This window comes from Poeciliopsis prolifica, unplaced genomic scaffold, assembly GCF_027474105.1.
Source record: "Poeciliopsis prolifica strain line A6 unplaced genomic scaffold, Auburn_PproV2 SCAFFOLD018, whole genome shotgun sequence".
NCBI lineage: Eukaryota > Metazoa > Chordata > Actinopteri > Cyprinodontiformes > Poeciliidae > Poeciliopsis > Poeciliopsis prolifica.
The window spans coordinates 2,813,395-2,831,174 of NW_026562393.1; the positions used below are offsets into that span (position 1 = coordinate 2,813,395).

Here is a 17,780-nt window from a genome sequence, read left to right on the forward strand (position 1 = left end):
TTCCTATGCGTTTCCACTGATTGCATTTAGCTGGACTAAAAGGGTCAGTATACAGATTAGACATGTGATTAATAAGCACCAGGCCTTAGGAGTTAAACAGTCTCAATTTGGGATGAAATCTGGATATACAGACTGTTTAGATATCAAAGAAATATTGTGTTTGGGATGAAACAGACATCCGTTAAAAAAAATAATAATAATTTGCTTGGATGAGGATAGTCAAGCTAGCACCCAAACAAGCACAAAGGCACCAGCCTGTCTGTGGAAGTAGTAATAGCCCCAAAGGGGAAAACTCCACAGTTTGTTGATCTGGAAGGAAGTATAGGCTGCTGTTTACTTCTCAATCCCCCACTCTGTTTGCTTTTTCTCTTGTTAGCATGTTGTCTGGTGTGTTTTGAGATAACTCCCAGTAGATGTACCACAATCAACAACCAAAACAAACAAACAAACAAAAACAAAAAAACAGCATAGTGCTGAAAAGATTTGAGCGGCTCTTAGTGGTGAGAATAACACCATAGAAAAAAAATTTATTCAAACAAGCCGAAGACGCTGGTTGTCATTGCTCTGCTCCTGTCTGGAGAGATTTGTCATGATCAGAATCAGCTGCATAACCATGAAGACTCTGTAGAAAGCGAGGAAACTGGTAGGGGTAGATCTAGTCACAGTCTTGTAGGCATCACCACAATAGCGCCACGGTGGTTAGAAATGATGACAGCAACAAAAGCAGTTTGACTCACTTTAAAGATTGAAAATCCAAGGGAAGGTTTTGGTTAAAGGCTGACTACTGCTTGTCATAAATCAGTTTCTCATGGGCTACATAATCTCAGAATGCCATGTTTACCACCCACAAGAACACTTGGCTTCTGTTTGAAAGTCAGACGCAGCAAATTTAATTCTTGTGAGCTCTTAAACGAGTCCAAGACTCTCATAAAATGGTCACAGTAATATGGTAAAAACTGCGTGCTTGACTAGGTTAGGATGCAGTAAATTTTTCCGTCTAAAGAGATCCCAAGTCACTGACTTTTGTGCAGTGACTTGAATTGAACCAACTCCAAGGTTTTATTGCAGTTAAGCAATTACTTTTTGTTTTCTCCTTGGTAGTTAAAAAACTACAGTGCTAATTAACAGAGACACTGTAAATTCCAAAGTCAAAATACAAGAGAGCAAAATCATTAGTTCTCACCTATGTTTTTTATAGGTGAGCAGCTGGTCCATGTCTATTTTTGATGCGACATATTCAACTAAGATGTTGTCTTAGGCACTTAAGTTGTCTTATGGCACTTATGTTGAGTGTTTAAATCTGTTCAGTTTGACTTTTAGCATTACTCTGTAGCATTTAAATAAACAGAAACAAAGATTTGGATTTCTCTGTTGCCTTCTTGCAGCCATCACAGTTGGAAGAATGAAAGACCTCTGCTGTTTAACATCATCTATCCTTTTTACATGACGATTTGTGGTTCCATTGCTAAACAACCTAACAGTTTACAGCATGTCAGAGGCATGGACACATTTTAATTATTTGTTCATGGAGAAACTGACCTTGAAAACATCAGTTTTTATTTGAGTACTCAATGCCCACAGGCCTCAAGCTGATTACTGAATGACAGAGTGTGTTAGGTTTTGAAGTTACACATGTTTGGTCGACGGTTATATGCTTTCTCAGTCACACAAAACATTCACATACCACAAAATGCACAGCCGTCCCTCCACACACATGTGGGCGTCTAATTTATTCAGCAGTGATTTAAAAAGTTGGAAAGTTGACCCCAAACCTTTGCTTTTCTGATGTATTTATCCTCAAACACAACAAAGATCACTCAGCAGTTTTCATTCCATGTTGGAGATAACATGTTTTTCGAAGTATGCAGTTGGACAACTATTTTTTTAAAGATAAACAGTCCATAAGGTGGTGATTAAGTAAAGAACTACCTCCTTAACCTCGGGGCTTGCTATGGTTGTTCAGGATTGTTTGTTGACAGCTCTGTTTTCTATCCTTTGCACCTCCTGTTGTCCTAAGCACACATGGTTGGCTCACTTCTCTCTGAGACTGGACTTGGCTAAGAGACTTGGACTTGCAGGGCTAAGTGGAAAGCCCTGACCTGTGTCATGCCTCTGTCCATCTCTGTAAAAGTGTTATCTCTTCCTCCATCTTTCTGCTCTTGTTATCTGTTTCTTTTTAATCTTTCTGGGATTAATCTATAGAGAGCCTTAGTGTGGCAAGGTGAATTACTTATTCACCTTGCCATGCTAAAACAAATGTGGCAAGGTCCCTTAAAGCTCTGGATGTTGTGGGGGTGTTTGTTGGACATAGACATAGTCTGTCCCTCTGGGAATGGTCGGAGGAGTACGCCAGGAGTATGAGGTGCTATGCCCATTAATATAGACTGTGAGTTCACTGAACAATTAGTATCAGAGTTTGGTCTGCATTGCTCGGAGTAAGTTGGGCTTGCTTGCAGTGAGAGATGAAGTGTTATCCTCTGCCAGGATAACACTTCATCACAGATTCTGCTCATAATCTTTATGGACAGAATTTCTAAGTAGAGCATTGCTATTGAGACGATCTGTTTTGGTGGCTTCAAGACTAATCTGAAGGAGCAGTTCACAGTCAATTGTAAAGTGGCTGGGGTGAAGATCCATGCCTCCAAATCTAACACCACGGTCTTGAACTGGAACTTGGCAAAATGCCTTCTCCGGGTTGGAGAAAAGGTCCCAAATGGAGGAGTTCAAGTATCTTTGGGTCTTGTTCATGAGAGATAAGCTGCAGATCGATAAGGTGTCAGTACTTTTGTAAGAGAATGTTCAACCAGAAGGCACAGCTCTTTATTTACCAGTCGATCCACAATATCACCCTCATCGATGGTCAGCTTTGGGTATTGACCAAAAGAATGAGGTCACAAATACAAGTGGCCAAAGTGAGTTTTCTCTGCAGGGTGTCTGGGCTCTCCCTAGAGATACAGTGAGAAACTTGGTCATCCGGGAGGGCTCAGTAGAGCCACCTCTCTCTACATCAAGAACTTGAAGATTTGTTTTCGAAGAATAAGACTTTGTAATCCTTCAAATTTTTGACTGCATTTCAAAGTTTCCTATTGGAAATGTATTTGTTTCGACTGAAATATATAGTTTGTTGGGTACAAAATTTGTCAAAAAAAGAAGCCTTAGGCCAAAGAAAACATATTAAATGGCACCCAGAAGAATCTAGAAGCAAAGCTGAGAAATTATGGCTGCAAAACTTTGCACATTTGTGACTGTATGTTCTGTCTCTAAAAACATCTTTAGCAGTCTGTGACTTTTAATGGCACAGGCAGCAGACCAGAAAGCCAACACATTAAAGGACTTTTATATGGGCAAATTACTGGTGTGTGACAGACATTTTTTCACTTGCCTTGAATGTCACCTCCTGATTTTCCACTAGTGCTCTTCGGAGTCAGATTCCACTGGCAAAAATAATCATCCATCAGGCATCTCTTTATTTGCTGATGATTTACAGTCAGTTTTATTTGTCTGTCTCTCGCATGCATTTGGCAGAAAAATAATTGCCTAATTGCCGCTGCCTGAGTTGACAGTGCTTAAACCATTCAGTTCTTCTTTGTCGCTTTCCCTCTGTGTGATAAATAACAAGTTGGCCATTTGTAAGAGCAAAAAGCAATTGCTCTTACTGGCCATTTTATTAGGTATGCCTTACATGTACCACGTTGAACGCCTGTTGCATTTGGGATTTCTGTGTTTTCTGTATTTTCATTTTCAACACATTGAAGTCTGCGCGTTCTCCTCTGACACTGAACATCAAGACATTTTCATCCATTACACTGTTATCAGGTTGATTTTCAAGTTATCTTGTTCAAATGTAAATGCCTAATTGAATCCAAAGCTTGCCATGTGATTGGCTGATTTACTATTTGTTCAAAACATGTGAACATGTGTAATAAACAAAACAACCTGTAAGTGTGGAGCTCTGTAAATATTTCTTTTTCAAGAGGCTATGATTCAACAGGTGACCCATTGTGGATTTAGCCCTGGCTCCTCATCGAGCAACAGCAAAGGAACCTTATTAGACTTCTGCACATGGTATTCCAAACATAATCAATGGCACTTGCCTCAGGGTCTAAACGAAATGTTGAATTTTCTTGGAGTGGATCTGACTATATCCAACTCTGCAAAGGTCATCTGCAAAGGTTTCCAAATTCAACACATGGCAGGATTAATACACACAGGAACAGGTCATGCTGTGTTCCTATGGAAATATTATTGAATTTCCACTTGTCCCAGGTTAGTTGACTTATTGAAAGCAGGGCAGTCAGTTCTCACATGGAAAGCAAGCCCTGAACATGACATATAAATGCACATAATGGATGATGTAGTGAAATGCAATATCCGCCATTCTGCACTGGCACAGTGAAGGACAAACTCAATTACAGTTACCACTATGATTCTCTGTGTTATATTTGAACTCTCTTTTAGCTGGAAAGCAAAAACGTCCTTCTGTGCCGGGACAGTCACAATGGGAAAGTTTCAGGGTTTGCAAAGTTTGTAAGTTGGTTCCAGATACAACCAGCTCCAGCAACATTTTCTTCTCTAAAACTCACAATGTATCGAGGAGAAAGCCTCAGGGGTAAAAGGCGGCGAGCAACGATGCAGAATGATGGCTAAATCCACCATAAACAAAGAAATCGTTGAGCTCTGAGACGACATGGTGAGGAATGCTGAAAATCCTGCAGAATTTCCCTTCACAGGACTGACTGGAGTGATGTAAGTGAACTCATTTAGTTCTCATTTGTGCTTAGTGTGCAACATTTCAAGTGACAGCTCTGTTAAGTACATTGTCATTGAAGTGTTTATTTTAGGAATTTGATCTCAAAATTAAGATTTATGGATTCTTGTACAGTAATCCAGTTCAACCATTTATTTCCATTCAATTTGATGGCTTAAATTTGCTTTACACTATTTGCATCCTGTACTTGGTTGTGACACCTATTTATTATTTTTCTGTGCTTGCTGTGACTGTCTGAAGGTGCCATTGATTCAAAGACAGGGTATACCATTGTTAACAGCTGTGCAATTTAATAAATAATAATAAGAAAAAGACTTTAAAGGCTCAAGGTTTGACTATGACTTTCAAAGTCCCTAGAAATTCACCCCTTTCAACTACACTTCCTCCACCCACTTAACTTTTCATGATGCACTTGGATGTATTATGATTGATGTCTCATATGACATATTTTAGATTTTTTTATGAGGAACTGAATTTGGCCTTTTTTTTGTAAGCCACAAACATAAAAATTAACAGAAATAAATGCTGGAAATGTATACCTTTGTATACAATGAATTTAAATAATCTACCACTTTCACTGGTGTTTTCACACTTCATAATCCTGTCAACTTGGTTCGATTGAGGACCAAAATTGCAACATTTGTCACATTTTCAGTTGGTGCGGTTTGCTTTCAGACTGCACTGTGACAAATGACTCAAGACTAATTGAAAAATCTATTCATCTCTTTGCCTGTGGTGGTGCTGTACCAAAAGCTACTGAAGGAAATGACATGAAAACCTCTGGAGAAGATCAGCACAGCACCAGATTTTAGTGGCTGTGGCATTGCACCGATGAAAAAGTTTACATACTAAAAGAAACATTGTCAATGCATTGGATGAAATTTAACTATTTATTTGTCCAGAGAGGTTTACTTTTTACATTTTTTAATGTACTCCAGAAAATTGATTATGGCCTGGACAGAGCCTGATCATTTGTAAAAAGAATAACATTTTTTGCAAGATATTGTCCTTTTATTTCTGCTTACATCTATATCATCTTTTTCATAAACGTAAAGCAGTAGGTTACTTTTGTAAGAAGAAAAAAATACCATGCAGGCTGGTTTGTTCAAATATATCTGCGTTTACTTTTATTCATGGACTGTACACTCTTTTATTTTTTCTATCACACTATATGACAATTATGACTATCAGTTGATATAAAAGGTTGCATAAATAATTTAAATGTGGACATAAAAAATAAATATGCAGTTCATTCTTTTTAAAAGAGTCCTTCTTTGGGTCTCTTCCTGCCATCCTTGCGTGGCTCGCAGGTTTGATATGTACAATCATGCTGAACTTCTTTCCAGTTGCTGTTTCAATGTGTGTTTTGGGGGGAAATGCAGCAAACATTTGGATTTATGAAAGAATGGAAGAGGAAAAACACTGCAGAGATGAGAGCGAGTAGGAATATTGTTATTGTTCTGAAGAAGTTCAGAGAAACTTTTTTTTTTCGAGAAATCAAATCATTGCTTAAGATTCGGATGGTCTTCGTTGGTTTCCTGTCTGGATTGATTAAAGAGAGAAGTGGGGCTTTCTTGACTCCTGCTGGCTCCATCCCTGCTCAGCTTGGCCTGCTGCAACAGAATTCCAGTGTGGGTGTGATGGAGAGACCTCTGCCCCAGGGTAATGCTTTCTGATGCCTCCCACACACCATGTGCACTTTTTTTTCCTGCATGACCCTAGCAAACAGGAACTGGTGATATCTAGAGAAAATTGTCAATCTCAACACAGGAATTAGCTAATTATGTGGTGTCACAGGAATGCCCACTGGTCCCCTTCACGGTGTCGAAGGTGGTAAACTTTCATTTCCTTTGTCTCTTCTGACTCTGTGTTGCCTAGTTTTGAGAAAAGAACTGGTGTGATTGACAGGTTTATCTAGAGGCAGCTTTCAGGGAACTTCTTAAAATCCTGCTGATGTCCCAAACTCTAAAAGAAACGGATTACAACCATTCTACCACTCCAGAGAGAACCTGCACCTTTGGGGCTTTGAACTGAGTCAGATTCTGAATCCACTGAATGTTTGTACATGCAGGAGTTGAAGTTTCAAGGAAGTTTTTTTTTTGTAATTTTTACAAGAACTTTGTTTGGAAAGAAGACCTGATTGGTCCCCTCCTGACCAGTCATTGCTGTTGCTGATTCAGTTTATCATGCAAAGAATCAGATCAGAAATTAGCTTAAAAATTCTCTCTCTGACTTTTCTCTTGCATACCTTCATACGAAGGAGAAATGTTGGTGTTTGAGTAAAATGTAATGCGCATTCAGTCCCAGTCTTTGGCTGCTTTAGTATGCATTGTCCAGCAGTGGCGTGTTGTTGCTGCTCCGATCCTGTGACAAGCGGCTGTGCTTCCTGCTGGGCTGCCTCTTCGGCACCTCCTTGGCGACCGACTGGTTGTGGTGGGGCCTGAAGCGCTTGCACTTGCAGGAGGTGACCACGCGGATTTTGTAAGTCCGAGTGTTGCCGTTCGGACACTGGAGCTGAACTCTTCTTGTCCTGGAGTGTGCTGGGATGCAACGGTAATCTGCAGCGCTGTTTCTCCACCACTTCCCACGGACAATGGAGTTGGGCATGAGGTGGGCGGGGAGGCACTGGCCTGAGCAGACCAGCTCCCGGATGGGTTTGGCGCTGCGGCAGGAACCGTCGGTGATGTAGCGGGTGGAGCGTAGCTCCCTGCAGCTCATCTCAGAAGGACCTGGGTGTGAAGAGTGGCACAATTTTAACACACGGAGTCGATCAAAACATGGAAAAGTACACACACTCACCCCCAAAGCTGCTAAATTGAGTTCTGAAACTTGCAACAAGAGCATTACAAAACCGCAAAAACATATTGCCTTGCCAAGTTAGAACCAAGCCTGAGTAACTGGGTGTGCTAAACTTTTTGGCTTGTGTTCTATGCTGTGATTTATTAATCTAATTTAGTTTAATTCCTTCTAAATTGTAGCTTTTACTTATAAATCCAAAGTAAGGACCATCCACCAAACAGGGAGAAAAACTGACAGTCTTCTTGCTGTTTCTTTCTTTACCTGATAAAGGAGATAGAAGAGATGGAATGATGGGACAGCAACACAAGTAAATTTAGAAAAAGTAAACGTGGATAGAAGGCCGCTTCTCTCCCTTCTAATTGCTCTATTTTGGGGGTGTCTTGGTTTGAGGATCAGACAAACTCTTCCTCAAATGAAAGTTACATATTGGAATTCAGACATCTTGACAGAGAAACCCCCTTGTTTAAATTTAACAACAAACAAAACTTCTCTTGTCACCAGGTAGCAGTAGAGCTGAATCAGTGATCCTTAATTATATTACAGTGAAATAGATCTTGGGTTGATTAACAAATGAAATGACTCATGAAACATGTCCAGGTATTCCTTAATTGAAATGTATTTTGATTGATGGAAAAAAACAATTTTAATCCGAGAAAATTTACAGTCATTCTGATAAAATGAATGAAGGGGTTCATATTTTTGAAACATTATAAGGCTCATTATAATAACTGATTACTGTTATTTTTACCTAGATGAAGATAAGTTTATGTCCTCTTATCAACTTACACAGAAAATTAGATAAAACAAGTAGACATGACTATTCAAGTAGAAAGAGCAACTTGTATGTTTAGGTAGATATTTCAGCCTATAAGATCAGATCAGATTTTGAGCAGTGACTCATGGTCTGATCATTAGCTGACAACAGTGCCTGACAAAGAAACCCAGCTGGCAGCAATAAACTGATAGCAAATCCAGACCAGAGGCCCATTAAACAGCTCAATCGAACCAAATGCAGGTCTGGGGTGGAGGAAAAAAAAAAAACTGGCATTCACTTTTTTCACCCTCAGGAAACATATATGGCTCTAGAGGAGTAAACAGCTGTCTGGTTGTTTTAATGCAACATTATAAAAGCACTCTTGAGTTTTCAATAAACTGGACATTAGCCAGGTTGATCTAAGACAACACACTTGGCCTGTAATCCTGCATTTAAGCAACAGCTTTTCCAACAACCACACGCACAAGTTGCTGACCCGTATTTCTTTACAAGCCGAAGAACAGTCGATTCAGAAATGATACACCGAGAGAAGGATCTGTTTTCCTCCGTGGCTTTCTTTGGAAGAAAAAGACCCAACAAAAGGTTTTATGATTTTTTTTTTCTCACTCTGAAAATCTGATCTGGTGATATTCTGCGTGCTCTGCTGTTCGAATACGATATCTGCAGCACGCAAGCTGAGGCAGTTTGCTTTAAATATTTCCGAAAACAGGACGTTAATCAAATCTGCGCTCTGTCCGGGCCAGGTCTTTCTCGTTCTTTAATTGTCCTCTTTAGTGAGCAGGGATGGGCTGGCCACTGATTTCCAGGCACACCAGAGTTTTCACAAGTTGCAGCAAGACAGTTTTCATCATTACATTCCTACAATTTAGAGTCCTTTTATTGAGATGCCAAGCGAAGTTGGGGAGTGACTGCAATTTTGTCCTGCTGCCACCCCTCCCCACCTGTTGCTGCCCACTGATGTTCAGCCAGCTGACAGAAGGGCCTTTACAATCACTACAATTAAGGTTAGACAGTTTGACACTGATACAGATGCCATTTCTCTAAAATATCAATCTGTTTTACTATAGCATTGTCTATCATTAAAAAAAAAATAGCTATACATTGTTTGATTTTCTTAACTTCTTGTCATATTTAAAACATTTGACCTTCTGTATTCATTTCAGTATAAAACAAAAAGATACATGCATCTCTTGATGTAATTTGCATTTGTGAAGAAAATGTATAATGTGTGGAATATATGTTGATATATTTATTCTAGGCAGAAATGCTTGTATGGAAAGTTATACATTTTGGTTTTGCAGCATTTAAACCACGGCTTGCAAGCCACAAGCAGCACATCTGTAAAGAAGGAATTGGAAAAAGCTGTCTATTATTTATAGAAAAAATAAATAATTAAAATATATATATATATTTCTAGTGATAATTTGCAAACCTCAGAAACTGATGATTTGGATGCTGTGGCTTCATGTTGTTTAAACATTTATTTATACTGTTGGTTTCATGACAGAAATAAATAATATTAATTGTGATGTATTGATCTATAACGGATACATTCTATTTTCAGAGCAGTGTTCGCGTTTGTGAGTTTTCAGGAACTGGTCCAATATTGCAAATTTATTCAAAGATTATTTCTGCTAAATTTAGCAGATTTTTTTGCTTGTGTATAAAAATCTGCCCAAATGTTATAAACAGAATTGCTATGGCCATAGCAGCATATTAGATTACCAGAATATTACCAACAACAGAATCATTGCTTCTCTGTTTAATTATAACAAATTAAATATTGTGAAATGTATTACTTAAATATATATTGTATTCTTTAGAATTCCTTCTCAGAATTGTAAAGTGAAACTTTCATATTAACCTACGGATACTAAAATGTCAGGGAAATACACAACTGAGTGAGTTTCAGAGAGGATTAGAAGAAAACCAGGCATCGGATGAAATCTCTGCCGTGGCCCCAAAAGGACCAGAGAACGCCATCCCAGTGGGCTGGAATATTTGTCAGAGCGCTTTTCCCTTTGGGAGGTCCTTGATATTTGCTAATAAAAACAAACCTCTCTTATTTTGGAGAAAATTAAAATGTCTTAAGTATTTCAATTTGGTCATCTTTGGTGCCGTTTCTCATCCTCAAAGGGAGGAATCGCTCACACAAATTGACCTTAAATCCTCATTCTTCTAATCTAATCAGTCGCCTCCTCTGAGCTCCAGCTTGAGAGGCAGTGATTAGGCAACAACTCCCGAACCACCCAGCTTGAATCAACGATTGCTCTATCACAACATACAGCGTCTCCTAACCACAGGTGGGAATCATTCCCAAAAGCAGCGTTGCATTTAAAAAGCAATTTCTTAACCCCACTCTCCACAAAAGGCATCCCCCCACTGCAGAACAAACTTTGGTGTTTTTTCTATTTGGGGAACATGTTGTTGCAATCAAACGGTCATGGAGCAAGCAGAGCTTGACTAATAGTATAAAGAGAAAGGGAAACAACCTGGAAGACAATGTGAAAAAAAGCAGTGATGTCTTTGTGAACGCTCAACTTCAGACTGCGTGAAGGGAAGTAACCACAAGAATGTGAGTGTGAGCTACTCTCATCACACTCATCCTTGGCTTTTGCACTCACACACACAACACATGCATACACACGCACACACACATACCCACATGCACACACATACACACACACGCACACACTAAGTAAGCTGTGGTGAGAAAATGTGACAATTTGAAGTTGGGATCAAACAGCAGATCACATTCAGCTTGGACAGCCCTCATTTCTCTACATACAAGAATTTCAGTGCAATTAATGCATTTAAGTTGTTTGTGTTAGGAAGCACAAAAGCTACAAAATATGGACAAAATCAATGCTTTCTTAACTGTGGCAAGACCAAGTGGTGAGAAGGCAGGGGTTAATGTTCACTATACATTTACTGCCAAACCCCCCAACCTAAAGACCTACATGCATAATATTATTTCTGACAATTCTAGAAATAAGAAACCACGTTTAAAGTAGTTGCATTATTCCTTTACAACGCGCCCCCCTCAAACATTTTCCAGAGAACATGCTTCTGAGGTGAAGTTGAAAGGTTTGAATTTTAATTAGAAATCTTCTTTTGCAATTTTCAACACACCATATTTTTTTAATATGGTGTGTGAGTATGTGTGTGTGAATACTTCAAAAAGTACTTACTGTAGGAAACCGTGTTTGAAGTGGAAGTTCTCCCTCCGTTTTTTGCCCTGTTATTAAGGGTGTTGCTATTGTTGTTGTTATTGTTATTGTTGTTGTTGTCTGAGGTCTGCAGGATCGCCTGGTGGGGTGGCCGACTGTTTTCCCTCCGGTTCGGTAAAATCTCCGTGGCACCGTTCTTCATTTCCTTCCAGTCCTTGGTGGCCGCGCAGCATCCCTGCAGCCGCAGCAGCAGGAGCGCCGAGCTGGAGACGATGAGGGCCACAGATACCTGCATTGCTGCTCGGGCAGAAATAAACCAAACCAGACCGGCAAGCTTCCTTAGGAATAAAAATCAAAACTACTCATACACACACACACGCACACGCACAACGCGATCATGCAGCACCACACATACACACGCCAAAAGAGATGCGCACTGGCCCAGGTTAGTCACTTCCAGTCTCCAGTGTGAGATGGGCACGCGCTTTTTGGAGCTTTTCTTGTCCGGGGCTGACAATTAAAGCTCACTCGGTGTGGGAGGGGTTGAACCTGGGCGATTCATTCAGGAGGGAGGAGGATAGGAGGGGGTGGAGGGAGGAGGTATGGGTGAGTAAACAGAGGAACAGAGGAGAGGGAAATAGAGGTGAGGAATACGGGGAAAGTTTGAGGTCAGACAAGATGAGAGAGTGCAAAGAGAGGAGGGGGAGGGGGACAAAAAAAAAGTAGAGACGAGAAGGGAACGAGCGAGTATCTGTGGAGTGAAATATCTCTCCGTTGTTGTTGGAGTTAACAGCAGCAATGCATCTTAACGCTTCCTATTGCATTACGTGTCTCAGAAAGTATTTTCTAAAGGTGGTTTATTTTGGACATCATCTGAAAACATCCTTCCAAAGCTGCAGCACATGCTCCTCACACTTCCCCGAGACCTTTCACCCTGTACCTTTATGTATTTATATATATATATATATATATATATATATATATATATATTATATATATATATATATATATATATATATATATATATATATAATCTAATTACACAAATGAATCCTTCATCTCCTGGGGTAATAATTCCACCTCACCACAGCTCTTAAATACATTCCATCCAATGAGATGCTCAACTCCAAAACTCTCATCAGGACGTTGTTGTTTTAACGTGGTCATCATCAACCCCTATAACATTAACACCGGCTGTTTACAAGGCATGGACTCCATAGTATTTAATACTATGCATTTCTGCTTGGAATGAGGACTGATAGTTCCTGACATTACCTTACAGTCCCACTGAATTGATGAGCACTGTCTAATAGAGACTCACTTTGTAACACTGCCCTCTTGAGGGAGAATCCAGCATGCTGGGTCCTGAAGTTTCAATAGAATCTCTTTTTTGTGCAATACCAAAAGGACCATAAAGTAAAAAACAAAAAACACTCATAATTACATGTACATCACAAGTTGGATGGAATTGGAGAGAAACACGGTCGATAAGAAAAAGTATGACTAATGTGCCCCCAATTATTCACATGTCAATAAATTATTAAATTAATACAAAAAAAATGAATGATACTCTTTATATTGTTGCAGTCAAGTTTATTTGTATCATTCTTTCCAGCAAGAAGGCAGTTGAAAGTGCTCACAATACAGTAACCAATTGATAAATAACATCTTATCAAACACCATCAACAAAATCTTCAAGAATAATCCTTATCAAAAATACATAGGATATAATATTCATTGTTCCAGTTATTAGTAATCAAAGGCAACTCTTTTTAGGTGGGTTTTTAGTCTATTTCATCTGTTTCAGCCATTTTGCAGGTTCAGGCAGACCTGTGAAGACACTGTTACAGTAATCAATGTGACTAAAGATAAACACGTGGATGGTTTTTTTCTAGATGTTGTTGGAAGATTAGTCCTTTAATCCTAGAAAGGTTTTTTTTATGTACCAGGTCGACTTTGCAATTGTGTTTAATAAATCTGTTTCCCCTCAAAATCCCTGCTCAGTAATCTCCTCCAGCTGTCCTGCATCCTGCTGATTAGATTCACCAGGTTTCAATCGCACTCTTCACTCCTTAGTACTTGAACTCCCTGGTTTTCATTGACCCTTCAGTGGCTTCTTTTGTTGCACACACCCCAGTTCTATGTCCCTCTTACCTTGCTTCATGTTCAGCTGTAAACTTTTTATCATTTTAAATCCTTTACACAGACCATGTTGCTCACGATGTCATGTCTTTGGTTTGGTCCTCCTCTGACATCAAGCCTAGAAATTAAAGATTAGATCTTCAAATCACCATGCTCGATTCAATCGCATGTTGTCCAGCACTCTCATGACACCGTCATTTCATTCCTGACACCAGAAAAAGCAGGGAGTGTAGAAGTGGGTGCTTCTGACTGGAATCTAAAATGTAGCTTGTAGATTAGGAGTCTGCAATTGCTGTCCTGGAGTGTCATGCTCCTGCAACTTTTGAATGCATCTGTTCTCCATCGCATCTGAATCAAATAAAGTGTTGCTGACCATGCTGTATTTTCCAACATGCCAACAAGGAAATGCAATGTTTTTTTTTTGTTTTTTTTCAGGTGTGATGAAATGGGGGTGCATCCAAAAGTTGCAGGACAGTCGCACTCGAGGACTGGAGTTTCTGATCCGAGTCCACTGATGTGGATCAACATGCGCTGGATTTACTTGCACTTGGACATCTCATGTTTACCCAGTCCCACGGCATATTTCTTTTGAGTGTGCTTTTTGAAGCTTTATTTTTTCTATAATCAATTGGATCAACATGGTGAAATCCCATCTTTGTGGAAAGAGGTTTCAATTGTTACAGCAATTGCTGTTACAAGCAAGTCGCTGACTTATAAGCAACTATGATGGCACTGATGAGCCAGTGACATCATAGTCAAGATATGGTGAAATCAGCTTTGAGCAAGATGTAAATCATGATTTGTGAAAAATCTTGATTTAATTGTGTACACAGCTGTGCATACATTATATTTAGCTCATTTTATTATGGTATCAATCTTATGTAGAGTTTTCCTATTTGAAGATCCAGTGCAAACAGAACCTTTCATCGTGTGCAAAAGTCTCACATGAGACACTCCTCCGGACTGTCAGGTCCAATTACCTTCCCTGAAGTACTGTAAAAATGATCCATGTGGTTACACTTACCATTTCCAATTCAACTGCAGGTTTCAAAAGCTGTTTCTCAAAGGAGTTTATCTTGATATAGTCCAACAAATATGCAAATCAAAGCTACTTTAACTCACAAGTTCAGGTTAAAACTGCTTGAAATTAATCAATAGGACTTGATTTTGTTACACATTAAGCAACACTTTAAATGAGTTGGCACATAAATAAAGTATGTATTTTTACCATAGATATATAGTTTTAAAAATAATCTCCATAGGAACATTTAAAATATGATAGTTGTCTTTGCTAATAAGTTGAAAAGTGGTTATTTGCCAACATGTAAGTCGTTCATTTATTCTGTCAATGAGATACGAATTTGAACTTTGATCTTTTGGGGAAACATATTGTGTCTTCTGCTTGCACTTCTTGGTTTACCGTACATTCTCAAATAAAAAGCATAACAGATTAAATCTGAAAATTATTTTCACCCCTTTTTTCTTGTTGCTAAAAGAAACACAAAACAAGTGAAATTGTACATATTTATTACGAGCCCTCAAATTATTGTCTATGTTAAACAGTCTGTTGTAACATGTATGGAATCTGACATGGAGCATGATTTGCGTCGTGTGATCCGAGAGGAATTAAAGTAAGAGGAGCAGACAGCTCTGTTCTCCCACTGTGTGCAATCCTCCAGCTCTAAAGTTGTGCCAGAATGTTTTTTTTTAGAGAATAATGGATGGGCCCGGTGTCTACTCTAAGCCAGCTCTGATTACAGCCTCCTCACCGAAATCACGACGGATGTCAATCACAGTCTCAATTTAGGCCTCTCTGGGTTTCTTTCTAGAGCCCTTGGGCTCCAGTGCAATGTTTTTTATCATGATAACAGAGCGCAAAGAAACCCAAATAACAATCAGATGCTCACCAAATTGGAAAAAAAAGAAAAAAGAAAAAACTGGCACTGCAGAGGACAAAAATGTGTAAATGTTGGGTTGAGATGAGGAAAAATATAAACAATTTAAGCTCTCTATAAAAGGACCGTGTTTATGTGATGCATCCTAAGGTTATTAGTTAGCGAAGCACAGGTGAATTTGCTTAAACATGTGACAGTAAATAAAAAGAAACTGTAACCATGGTTGAAACTCTTTCTTGAACCTCTAGTATGAGATTAGAAAATATTCACAAGATGTGCAGCATGATTATGCACAAGCTTTCTGGGATCTCACAATAATTCTTAGGGATATTTTACTCCAGAACCATATGGACGTGCCAATTTCTTTTTCTTTTCCAAGCAGAAGTTATACTTTGTTCACAAATCGTGATCAATTCTGAACTGCATTATATTGCCATATTTACTAGGTACTTTTTAATAGGTTTTAATTAAAAGCAACAAAAAAGGATTCCACACATCACGGGGTTGGTTTTCATTGTGCGTCATCCATAAGTGCTAATCTTTAATTGGCTTCAAAACTATCAGACCAAAGTTCATGGAAGAAGAAATTATTTATTATTTTCTATCAAATGCATCCCAAAAAATAAAAAAAAATTCACTTTGGTTTGATTGCTAATGTTGACTGTAGTGTAAACAATTCCTAAATGTTTTTTTCCACTTAACAAGTCATCTTGTACTGCAGAATCTAAAACAAAACAAATTGGGTCTATCCCGCTCACATATCATAACCCGTACACATACCGCAAATCAAAACACTAGTTGTGGCAGGAGCATAATCTTAGCACGGATAATGTTACAAGCCGAACGACTCTTTGAAAAATTTCAATCTCATGCAAGCAGGTATTTATCCCTGTCTAAATGTTTGTGGATCATATTTATGTTTTAAGATGCTGCACATCTGGATACATTTTAGCTACACAAACCATCACATGCTCATATTTAATATTATGAGACAAGATGCATTTTGCACTTGAAAGTTCGGCAGTTCATGGAAACAGCTGGAAAAAGAACATTCAGTAAGTAAATAGGACTTTTTTCAGTTTTTTTTGAAGAGTTGCTGCAAGTGTACCAGGTGAATTTTGAACAAAGCACAGTAAAATATTTTACTCTTTAGCTAAAATATTGTTCAACTTCTGCTTCTTCAAGAACGTAAGAAAATGTTTTGAGTCTTTCATTTTGAACCCAAATGCTGGAACTGGAACAATTCAGTCCAGTTTCCCTCTTAATCTTTTTGCATCACTTTTAAAGATTTTCAGTGAAATTTTATCCATGACCTCCTTGCCTGCGGGTGGTGGTCAGTGGGCCCAGTGGCGCCGGTGGATGGAGGCCTCTCTTCCGATTTCAGACTGACTGGCCCAGGGAAGCTGTGGCTACTATCCATTAGCTTTCCATCGTCAGCGTTGAGAGTGTGTGTGAATGACTAAAATGTAGTATGAAGCGCTTTGGGACTTCTGCACTTATGTTCATTCAAACAATATTTTATGAACATTTAGAGCAATACAGCACACTACCATCACGAGTTTGAATTATTATTTACAAAGACGTTTGTGATTATTTACATGAGACACAGATGTAGGAGCCCATGTACTGTTATCCTGAACAACATTGCTATAAATCATTATATTAGTTTTTTTGGCGGGGGTTTACACCGCCTGCATTTCACTTTGGATATATACTCTGACTGATACATTGCTTGTTTCATTCTCAATTAGTGTGGGTGGCACACTTCCTCTAACCTCAATTTCCTGTGTACATAATCGTAGATCTCAACGTAAATAACAATCTGAAGTGATCCTGACAGAAGTGTAAAGATTCATGAACTAGCATTTCCATAAAGAAATATATTCCCTTGTTAGGGTTTGTTTATTTCAGCTGACAAGAGATGGTTGATCTTTCTTTTTGTTAATTTAAAGATATTCCGGCCTTCATTTTATCGAGATTTGTGTAATTCACTCTAGGTAAGTTTACCTTCATGCAAGTCAAAATGTTGTTTGGGTAAAAATTATCACAGTGAACTACAAGGCTATCTGTAAATAATTATTTTCCTTAAATTTTGATATTGTGAAATAGTTCCCAACCAACATAGGCTTTACATCTCTTTGTACATCTCCCTTTAGACCGTAACAGACTCCTCTCCCTCTTTTCAAACATTCATTTAAACATGATTCCAGCATATCTGTGTAGTGTCACTT

At 38.8% G+C, this 17,780-nt stretch overlaps 1 protein-coding gene across 1 annotated transcript; it reads right to left on the minus strand.

Annotated features, from left to right (window-relative positions):
• Positions 1 to 5,695: 5,695 nt before the first annotated feature.
• Positions 5,696 to 12,177, minus strand: sost (sclerostin). Its single transcript, XM_055042896.1, has 2 exons — positions 11,534 to 12,177; positions 5,696 to 7,497 (listed from the first exon to the last, which is right to left on the minus strand). The coding sequence occupies exons 1-2, from the start codon at positions 11,805 to 11,807 to the stop codon at positions 7,088 to 7,090; spliced, it is 684 nt and encodes a 227-aa protein (XP_054898871.1). The 5' UTR covers positions 11,808 to 12,177; the 3' UTR covers positions 5,696 to 7,087.
• Positions 12,178 to 17,780: the final 5,603 nt, after the last annotated feature.

Coding starts and splice junctions, on each gene's coding strand:
- sost (XM_055042896.1), bottom strand. CDS start 11,807: ATGCAGGTATCTGTGGCCCTCATCGTCTCCAGCTCGGCGCTCCTGCTG. Junction 7,498..11,533: donor TTCAAACACGGTTTCCTACA/GTAAGTACTTTT, acceptor CTTCACACCCAG/GTCCTTCTGAGATGAGCTGC.